The sequence below is a fragment of the Branchiostoma floridae genome, chromosome 17 (assembly GCF_000003815.2).
Source record: "Branchiostoma floridae strain S238N-H82 chromosome 17, Bfl_VNyyK, whole genome shotgun sequence".
Taxonomy (NCBI): Eukaryota; Metazoa; Chordata; class Leptocardii; order Amphioxiformes; family Branchiostomatidae; genus Branchiostoma; species Branchiostoma floridae.
This window is the reverse complement of record NC_049995.1, coordinates 17,045,970-17,057,265: the sequence shown is the minus strand read 5'-3', so window position 1 is coordinate 17,057,265 and position 11,296 is coordinate 17,045,970. Positions and strand designations below refer to the sequence as shown.

The 11,296-nt window shown below is 41.9% G+C and overlaps 1 protein-coding gene across 1 annotated transcript in view; it reads left to right on the top strand.

The window, feature by feature from the left end:
* The first annotated feature begins 1,869 nt into the window (after positions 1-1,869).
* LOC118404404 (potassium channel subfamily K member 9-like) overlaps positions 1,870-11,296 on the top strand; it is a 16,376-nt gene continuing 6,949 nt past the window's right edge. Inside the window, exon 1 of the mRNA XM_035803474.1 lies at positions 1,870-1,963. Coding sequence (XP_035659367.1) covers positions 1,870-1,963 — 94 coding nt within the window. The remainder of the gene's footprint in view (positions 1,964-11,296) is intronic.

Below are 11,296 nucleotides of genomic sequence, written 5' to 3'. Positions count from 1 at the left end.
TGAACAGGAGAATTTATCTGCCTTACAAAATTTTGCTATATCTAATTGTTTGTGCGAGAAATGACATTGCTTGGAGTTTATAGTGCGTACATTAATGGTGTAGGTTATATAACATGACAAGAAGTTATTGTTGGATGCTGGTATTTATTTCTGTTGGCTTCGCCGCAAGTTTAACGTGTTTATTTGAATCGATGTCAACAGGAGAATGTATCTGCCTGACAAACGTTTGCTATATCTAATTGTTAGTGCAAGAAATGACATTGTTTGAAGTTTATGGTGCGTTCATTAATTGTGCTGGTTATATAACATGACAAGAATTCATTGTTAGATGCTGGTATTTATTTCTGTTAGCTTCGCCTCAAGTCTTACTTGTTCGTTCCAATTGATGTGAACAGGACAATGTATCTGCCTGACGAACTTTCGCTATTTTGCTTTATCTAATCGTCAGCGTGAAAAATGAATATGCTTACTGGTGCGTTCAGTAATTGGGAATGTTACGTAACATGACAACAAGATACCGTGGGTAGGTGCCAGCAATCAGGTTCCTTCGAAAGAAGTTTAGATCTTGCTCATTAATTTCAGTACTGTAACTGCTGACATGGTATGCATCGATTTAACAACAAGCCCTTCTTGCGTTATTCTTTGTCAAAGTTTGGAAGAAAATTGGCACCGCAATCCCATGAAAATCGCTAGGGGGCCCAAACCTATATGTTTTATACTCCCTTCCAGAAGCTATCTTACACTCAAAATCAGGACCATGGCATGTCCAGAACATTAGATATCAAAACCTAAAGTTCCGCTGCAGTACCATAACACACCGGTGACCTATAATCCATTTTAATGTAAACAGATGTACTTGTTTGGGTTTTTAATTCTGGATGATCGCCGCTTCTACGAAAGCCACACGTGGACACCAGTGGGTCCACTTTAGATGGACGCCGGATGATCTCAGCAGGGAACATCCCCAATCTGTCCTGACTCAGTAGATTGTAAAGATGCCAGTCAACGGGAAGGAATCAGCTCCTTCTGTCTTATAGATAGGTAACGTCCGTCATCAGAGACACTCTGTTCTTAGACACTCAGACACGCTTCGCAGTTCGACCTTAGATTTGTCCTTGAGTGTCGATGCCCCCTTTTGGCATGTGGGTAGGACTAGTCTTGTAAAGACACCCATGGTAATAGCTTGTTGTCATGTTACATAACCCACACAATTAATGAAAGCGCCAGTAACTTCAAGCGATGTCATTTCTCAACCACACAATTAAACATAGCCGCAGTGTGTGAGGCAGACACATCGATTGAAATTAGCAATTTAGACTTACGGCAAAGCCGGAAAGAATAGATATCAGCAGTCTTGTAGACCTACCCATGCTATATGGCCTCCTCTAGTTCTAGCACCATTCTGGCAGCTCCTGCGAGGGCACTGGTGCAAAACTGTAGCGGCTCTGCTGTTCCTTTCGATCCATTAGTGACGTGGATTAGTGATATTTGGTATGTAGACCTACCCACATACCAAATAATAGTATCAAAAACAATCCATCCAGGCGTTCTAGAGTAATCTTACAGACTGTCGTCTTCATGCCATACACACAACAGTCATAATTAATAACAACACTTTCGTTTCTCTGCGGCAATAACCCATTGCCAATACTGATACACTAACCCCAAATCTACTCTTACTACTGTTATAACAAGTGGAAGTCTGCCAGGAGTAGGCTTTACTATATTACATCTCGGTTCTAATCTTGTTACGATGATTGCATCATACCGCTTCGGGCTTTCCACGATGCTGATATATGAAATGAGAACAGTATTTTCTTTCGTTTCTTTTTGGCAAGTAACGTTATGGGGGGGGGGGGGGGGGGCAGGATGGAGAGAAAGAGCGGACTTGGTCCGGGCAAGCCGCCCGCGATGATGGTGATGAAGGTGTTCCAAGTTGACAAGCTACACTACAATCGAGAGCGTAATCAAACTATTGCAATAAATCACTGATATGTTGCCAATACACGCGACTAGAAAGCACTTGCGAAAGAAATATGAGAACAGTATTTTCTTTCGCTTTTTTTGGCAAGTAACTTTATGGAGAACAGAACAGTCTGTAGAGAAAGAGCGGACTTGGTCCGGGCAAGCAGCCCGCGAGGATGGTGATGAAGGTGTTCCAAGTTGACAAGCTACACTACAACCAAGAGCGTAATCAAACTTTTACAATCACTGATACACGTGACAAGAAAGCAATCAAGGAAGAAATATTCAAAGTACAGGTGGTTTTCCATTTTCTTCTTTTGGGCAGTTTTAAGGTGTTCAAAGTTGACAAGTTGTACTGCAGCCGAGAGCGTCATCACACCATTACAGTAGATCACTGTGTAGTAAAGACGGCAATATGCATGGATATAGCACCACTGGCAATAAGTACGCTGGTGGGACATTTGTATCGTTGTTGGTTTGCATATCTTAAGGTGGACTATTACTGTACTTGGAGCACCGGTGCGGGGTTCGTAGATGACTCAATGAAAATCAAGAGAGAAAGAACGATTTTTCTTCCGTTTTGTGTATTTTGTTGTCTTCTCGGTCATACTTAAATGTATTACGTATTACACAATATCTAAATTGTTAAAGTCGTGAAAATGCCAAAACGGTGCCACAGTGAACAAACCCCGCAGTGCCACACTGGTGTCCCAATTGCAGTGAGAGTCCACCTCAACGTTAGGCCATGCTGGTTTGATTATAAAGGTGACTCCAAAATTGATGCCGGCAAAAAAGTTGCCTTCATTGTGAAATCTTAGTTGACAGGTTGTACAAATGACTGTATACACAGAACATGGATTAAGCTCTCTTGAAAACCAGTCAGCGTCAACTGAAGAGACCACCCTGAAGATAAATAAATAACTTAAAAACCAACAACAGATTCTTGACTGTTTCAACATCTTCCTTGATTTCGAAGACTACGACGTATCCGTTGCTAGGTATTTCCTTTTGCTAATAGTTGCATGACTTTCATCATTTTTGGAGATCCTTGTATGATTAACAGTATGGTTGCCAAAGTTTCCCTTTTAAACCGGGTACATTGAAGTCTTCCAAATCAAAGAAGATTCGACGACAAAAGAAAAGTATGTTTTGTTATACCACCTGCCTCAGCGGTTTTATTTTGGTGCTGCAATTAGAAGCTACACCTTTTGACCAAGAAAGAACAGGGGCTTTATTATGGGGATAACATCCGCGCGTGCATCCATTTCCATCCGTTTAAGATATCTTTTTTTTATAACTTAACTGCATAAACTTGCTTATTTTGCAGATGCTTTCATGCTTTGCATTACAGTACTGCAAATCGTTGAATCTCTTCAACCATTTGCAGTACGTTTTCAAACGAACGGAAATGAATGCACACGCGGATGTGGATGCCATCCGCATAATGAAGTCCCTGTACATGTTCCCTCCCGGAAGCTGCTTCTATAGGCAGGACCAAAATAGAAACACTGCCGGACGGTTTTGATTGCGTGCCTTGTTGAGCTCTCATCACCATAAGATATCTTGCCTCTGTTATACTGTTGGGATGGTTGTTATGGTTGTTATATTGCTCAATGAATGCAGTGGAAAATGAGACACATTTTATCAGTTAGTGTACCCACTATAAAACCGAGATAAACGCATTATTTCAAACAGTTGTCACTATTTCACCAAGCTTTTACCACCTAAGTGATCACCAAAAGACTACATTTCTACTAACAGCACAAAATCCAACCATCATATAGAACGTGGGACAGTTCATTAACCACTGCCTTCAAAGAAGAAGTCAAACCCGACAATAGTATTCATAGTATCATGTAGTTGATTAGACACTAGCCTTATTTATCACTCTATTTACTTCTCTTAGTTCTTGAGACTGTATATGCAATTAGCCCTCTGGCGTGTTTTTGAAAATAAACACCGATTGTTATGGATTTAGAAAATGGTGGCCAGGAAGGTTGCACAAATCGCTGAATACAGATAGAGAATACGGTGTAGCAGTAACAGGCGATTTACATAAAATTTGTCATAACATCTTTAATATGAAAGGCTTTGACGTATCAGTTTTCGGATATTCTTTTTTCTTCATTACTGCGTTAACTTATATATTTTGCAGATTCTCGTGTGATTTGTAGCACTGTAAGGTCGAGAAAGTTTTCTCTTCAAACGAACGGAATTTGATGCTCGCGTGGAGGCCATAATGAAGTCTCAGTTCCCTCCCGTTGGAAGCTGTTTCTAAAGGAAGTACCAAAATAGAACCACTGCCGCGCGATTTTGATTGCCTGCCTTGTTGAGGTCTCATCACCGGAAAATAACCCGTCTCTCGTAAATCTTTAAGCAGGTCTTCACAGAGGCAGACATTGGAGTATATCGTTGGGGTGGTCGTTTTAGAGGCGGAAAATTACGCTTTACCAGAAGAAATACATCGTTATGATGGTCGTTATAAAGGAAGCTGAATTTTATCAACTGTTAGCTTTGATGAATAGACGGTTAATTTTTTTTTCTTGAGATGTCGCGGTTGAAAGTTGTACACAGACAACCATAACGAGTTAGTGAATTTGGCATGCTTAAAGGTTTTTCATGGCGTGGCGCCCATCTCCATTTCTGTAGCCCTTGGGCCACACATTTGTGCAACCCACTACAGCAGGGGGCTGGTCCACTGGTACCGGTAGTGATGTGTGTTTAACTCCCATACTCTTCCTCATTAGTACTGAGTGCTAAGCAGAGAAAGCAGCATGTACCATTTTAAGAGTCTTTGGTATGACTCGGCCGGGAATCGAACTCACGACCTAACGAATGCAAGGCGAACACGTTACCCACTCCGCCATTGCACCGGTATTGACATGGCAACGAACTTTTTAAAAAGCGAAAACCGTTCATCAGACGGAAAATTGCATCGCCCACGCCAAGTACTCAGACTGGTCCCTCCGCAGCCTACGCGAACCTAAAGATAATTATCCCATTCTGATAGTATCTTTGGTAATTCGTTGGTAATTGGGTTATCTGGCGAGACCAATCATGTGTGTAAGTGGGCAAGTAAACCGTCAGCGTTTTCTGTGTAAAGTCTGATCAATGGCTTAAGTTCTACCACCTCTAACCTGTACTTCCTGTACTCGGGTAGGAGTGGTCCTTGCTGTCATCTTTCTATTCACATCTTGTCGATCTTGTTCAGTATGAAATGGGTCGATGATGCACCATGATAAGACAGTATGCATCCAAATATGGTAGCAAGGTCGTCTCAATGACCCGCTGTGTTCTCTGGCCACAGTGTTCACTACGCATGTGCAAGCGACCGGAATCCTGGGTAAAAGGTCAAGGTTGAAGGCCCATTATAAATAAACAATCTCGTCTCGACAATTTTTTTCAATTTGCGTGTCAATGTCCGGATCGTAATGGCGCCCATCAAAATGGCGGAACATTTCTACTCATGGGGCCTTGACCTATGACATATTACCCAGAATTCCTGTCACCCACACATGCCTAATGAACTCTATGAAAGAGCTTATACACCTCTGGAATGAGTTAAACTGTAATTTCCAACACATAAAATTGGACTTATCCTAATTTTTGACTGAACAACTCCATCCTTTGTCAAAGAATGAACAGTCGAAAATTTGGGCAAGTCCAATGTTTTGTGTTGTCAATTACAGTTTCACTCGTTCCAGAATGAATTCTACCAACGCAGATGAACTTTCAAGTTAAAGGCCATTCAAGTTAAGCCTATACACTTCGTTATACAATCTGAACATCAACATGTGGCTGCACTAGAGCAATGCGAAATCAGGTCGGTACCTTAACAGCTGACATGGCCCCTACTCATAATCATTCTATTCTAGATAGTATCTCCAGTAACGAGGTTATCTGAAACGACCAATCATAGGCAAAGTAGGGTAATGTCTTCTTGGGCCGTGTAAAGATGCTATCAGTTTATTGAAACGCCGGTTCATTTCAGTTCGGGGAGGTATTAATTGTCTCGGCAATGTCGAGTTCAAAGATGCCTGGATTTCATGTGTCTTTTCTTAGTCCTGTAGTATTTCACAGTAACCATGGGGATATTGTAAAGCTTCCTTTACTCATAAAATTCAAAACAACAAACTAAAATTTTCAGCCTCGTGCCTTCATATTAGTGCCACACTTCAACTTATTCGAAGGAGAATGGTCTTGTTATGAATTCACCTGCATTATGTTCTGAATCAAAGTCGTAACAGTACCGTTGTCTTTAGCTTAACTTTTTCCTACCTTTGTTAATGCTATTGAAATCTAAATTGTCTTCATCGATCAGCTTGACCAGTCTTACAATGTCTCCGATTGGACATCTAAAATTGTCTTCATTCATAGTTAGGGTATAAAAAATCAGTCTTTTCCAGATCACTTCAGTGTCACTGACGGAGGATAGTGGATTCTATCCGAAATGTCTGACCGTTTCCAAAACCATATCCAGTTGTTTGAGTAACTACTTTTTGGCATATCTTATCACCTGGATGTTTATCTACATCGAAGTACCGTTTGAAACAAGATCAATGCAGCACATGAATATTCATCAATAGATTAAGCTGGAACACATCATTCCAATGTATCAAATGCCCAAACTAGCAGGTATATATTACCAAGCGGTCGACCGAGAAAACAAGAGCCGAAGACAGATATTACAAAGGGTTAGCAAGAGATATGCCACGATTTCAGCTGCAAAGTGTCCAGACCACTGTAGCAGCATAACACCGTGAGAGGACTATTAAACTATGCCATGATACCGGAAATTCGAGAATGATTAATTTTCATCATTTGATACTGTCATCCTCTATGTAAAAGGCTGGAGACGAAACTGGCCTCAAACCACCTTTAGATTATATGCATTCCGCGAGCATACCAATAGCCCCGTGTGCCACACGACTTGCTAAACGCCGTTTGAAGTTATAGCTTGAATTAGCAACGTCCACTAGGAAGATCGTGATACTGAATTTTACAACTTAGGGCACGGTCACATTGGTCGTGCGATCGTCGTACGATTTTGATGTTATATGATTTTAAAGCAGGCTGTGACAGAATCAACCACCGACATGGATCCAAAATAGACTTTTCTGTACCAAGAAAGTTGAGCTTTGTAGGACGCGTGCATGACTGTTCACCAAAATGCCCGACATTAGCTGAAACCAAGACTTGCCCGAAATATTTCCAACTACCTAATATGCATACGAGTACCCGCGAGCATACTAAAGACCCCATGTGCCACACGAAGTGACAAAATGTCTGCTCTCTAAAATATCCGAAGTTACCGATCATACGACGATCGCAGGACCTATATAAGGCTGAAACCAAGACTGACCCGAAACATCGGCAACCACCTAATATGCATCCCGGGAGCATACTAAAGACCCCGTGTGCCAAGCGACGTGCCAAACGCCGTTTAAGGATTCTGCTCTATCCGCAAAGGGTAATAGAAAGGTCAGCGCCTGGAGCTTACCGAGTCTTTAGTTAGAGTGTTGGTATGGAGAACTGCACAGTTTGCGCTTCACAAAGCTGCAGGCTGTCACTCACAGCTTGGTCTTTGACTTGAATACATCTTCTACAAAGAAGTGGGGTTGCCAGTGGCTTTTGAGGGAAGCTAACTGATAGTGAATATTCCTTCAATCCATCATCGTTCTTCTATTGCAATACCTTAAGGTACCTGCCAACATTTTGTCTTATAATCTACCTCCTCGGTCTTTGACTTGAATACATCTTCTACAAAGACGTGCGTTTGCCAGTGGGTTTAGGGCGAAGTTTACTGCGAGTGAAGATAGTTAAGTTTCCTTGAATCCAGCAGCTTTCTTCTATTTCAATGTGTGAATGTACGTGCCAACATTTTGTCTTATTTTCTACCCCCTCGGTCTTTGACTTGAATGCATCTTCTACAAAGACTCGCGTTTGGCGTTTGTCAGTGGGTTTAGGGGGAAGCTAACTGCGAGTGAACATAGTGAATTTTCCTTCAACCCAGCTGCTTTCTTTTACTTCAATGTGTCAATGTACGTGCCAACCTTTTCTCTCATTGTCTACCTCCCCGGTCTTTGACTTGAATATATCTTCTACAAAGACTTGCGTTTGCCAGTGGGTTTAGGGGGAAGCTAACTGTGAGTGAAGATAGTGAAGTTTCCTTCCATCCAGCTTTCTTCTATTTCAATGTGCCAATGTACGTGCCAACGTCTTCTCTCATTGTCTACCTCCACGGTCTTTGACTTGAATATATCTTCTACAAAGACTCGCGTTTGTCAGTAGGGTTTTAGAAGAGAGCTAACTGCGGGTGAAGACATTTTCTTCAATCTAGCAGTCTTATTCTACTTCAATGTGTGAATGTACGTGCCAACATTTTGGTTCATTTTCTACCACCTCGGTCTTTGACTTGAATACATCCTCTACAAAGACTTGCGTTTGCCAGTGGGTTTAGGGGGAAGCTAACTGCGAGTGAAGATAGTGAAGTTTCCTTCAATCCAGCTGCTTTCTTTTATTTCAATGTGTCAATGTACGTGCCAACCTCTTCTCTCATTGTCTACCTCCACGGTCTTTGACTTGAATATATCTTCTACAAAGACTCGCGTTTGTCAGTAGGGTTTTAGAAGAGAGCTAACTGCGAGTGAAGACATTTTCTTCAATCCAGCAGCCCTATTATATTTCAATGTGTGAATGTACGTGCCAACATTTTGTCTTATTTTCTACCCCCTCGGTCTTTGACTTTGATACATCTTCTACAAAGACTTGCGTTTGCCAGTGGCTTTAGAGGGAAGCTTACTGCGAGTGAAGATAGTGAAGTTTGCTTCAACCCAGCTGCTTTCTTTTACTTCAATGTGTCAATGTATGTTCCACAATTTTGTCTCATATTCTACCCCCTCGGTCTTTGACTTGAATGTATCTTCTTTTTTAAGAGTTTGCCAGTGGCTTTAAAGGGAAGCTAACTGCGAGTGAAGATAGTGAAGTTTCCTTCAATCCAGCTTTCTTCTATTGCAATGCCTTAATGTGCCTGCCAACATTTTCTGCTCATTTTCTACCCCCCTCGGTATTTGACTTGAATACATCTTCTACAAAGAGCTGGGGTTGCCAGTGGGCTTAGATGGAAGCTAACTGCGAGTGAGGATAGTGAAGTTTCCTTCAACCCAGCTGCTTTCTTTTATTTCAATGTGTCAATGTACGTGCCAACATTTTCCCTCATTTTCTACCTCCCCGGTCTTTGACTTGAATACATCTTCTCCAAAGACTCGCGTTTGTCAGTAGGGTTTTAGAAGAGAGCTAACTGCGAGTGAAGACATTTTCTTCAATCTAGTGGCCGTATCTACTGCAATGTGTGAATGTACGTGCCAACATTTTGTCTTATTTTCTACCCCCTTGGTCTTGACTTCAATACAATCTTCTAAAAAGACTTGCGTTTGCCAGTGGGTTTAGGGGGAAGCTAACTGCGAGTGAAGATAGTGAAGTTTCCTTCAAACCAGCTGCTTTCTTTTATTTCAATCTGTCAAAAAATGAATGTACTTGCCAACATTCCCCTCGTTTTCTACACCCTCGGTCTTTGACTGGAATATGTCTTCTATACTAAGGGTTTGCCAGTGGCTTTAGAGGAGAGATAGCTGTGGATAAAGATAGAGAGTTTGCCTTCAGTCCAGGAGCTTTAGTCCATTCAAATGTGTCAATCTATGTGCCAAGCTTTGCTCTGATTTTCTTAGAGGGAGTTGGGCTTCACCTTGCAACACCGTGCACTCACTCACTCACTCATCTCACTCACTCATCCTCGCCGCATATCAGACTTCGCTGAGGCGGGCCGTCATCGCTCTCCAAGTCTTCCTGTCTGAAGCTGCTCTCTGCACTCCCTCCCAAGTGCATCCCATCTCTGCCAGGTCACGCTCTACTCCTGTTCGCCTCCACGTCATGGCTTGCCCTCCCCTCTTTCTCCTTCCAGCTGGACACCAGCTCAGCACTACTCTAGGGAGTCGCTGTCTTGGTATTCTCACAACATGCCCCAGCCACCGTAACCTTGCTTTCTGGATAAGTGTGGAGAGTCTAGGTTGTCCAGTACGATTTCCGACAGTGTTGTTACTGTTGCCATCTGATCCTTAGGATGGCCCTAAGCCATCTCTGGTCTGCAGCCCATCGTGCACTAGACACAGTGGATAACAACACACTGCCCCTTAAAAAAAGATAAGATAAGATACTTGAGCTTTCCTTGCTTGAATCGGTGCTGTCGTATAGAATTAACACCAAATTTACGTCCTAGGTATAAAATACCATGCAACATTCCTTAAAACTTTGAAATAATCCTATCCCCATGTTATTTGACATGTGTCGTAAGAATTATGCCATAAACGCAATATTATCTCAGCCAAATTCATAATAATCCATTCAAAAGATGTAAGCAGAGAGATGAAAAGTGTTGCATGAATTAAGACCAGGTACATCCGATCAAGCTGATAAGACTCACCATAATCCTTCTGTTTGTCCCAGCAAGCAATGATATTATCAGTCATAATCAGTCACTGTTTTGTTACTCTCCAAGCAGAGGTTAAGCTCCGGCTGTTTTTTTAACGTTTTTTTAGTCGTTTTTATCGGGCTTTCTATTTTGTCATTTTTTGTTGTTGTGTCCGGTCTAATTTCTGCCCGCACTGACCTAGAGGCGGAGCAAACCTACTTGATTCCATTGAAGAAAGGTGTCAGATCTCCTCCTCTGGAACCATCAAATTGTCATTAGGGGGAAGTATTTTATGGCGCTGGATTAGCACGCACCCGGCATCATCCGCCCGGCTGGGCCGCCACCTGTTAGGTTTTGACACAGCAAGATATAATAAAAAAAATAGAAAGCCCGATAAAAACGACTAGAAAAAAAAAACGTTAATAAACAACCGGAGCCTAACCTCTGCTTGGAGAGTACTGTTTTGTAGCTTGAACCTGATGACATCCTAAGCAGCTGGTGTTACCGCTAACATTAGCGAACCCGTGACCAAGACCAAGTAAAAGGGGACTATTGTTAACGGAAGGCCGTTCCCTCCCGACAAAAGGACTGTTTCTGGCGTATCTGTGTACTTGGATATTTGAATACTTGGATACTTTAATCAGAACACTAGTTTCCATACATATATGTGTGCTTGTACATACAACTCAAGATCCTTTTAATTGACTAGTGTGGATTTTTATTCTTGAATTCTAGTGTTCCATGTTTACTAAGATCAAACGAATAATTGTAATTTCAAGCACAATAGCTATACACCTTTTCTCACGCGGCGGCCATGATAGATCTAAAACGAGTTCAATGAGGCAAACAAAAGACTGTCCATCA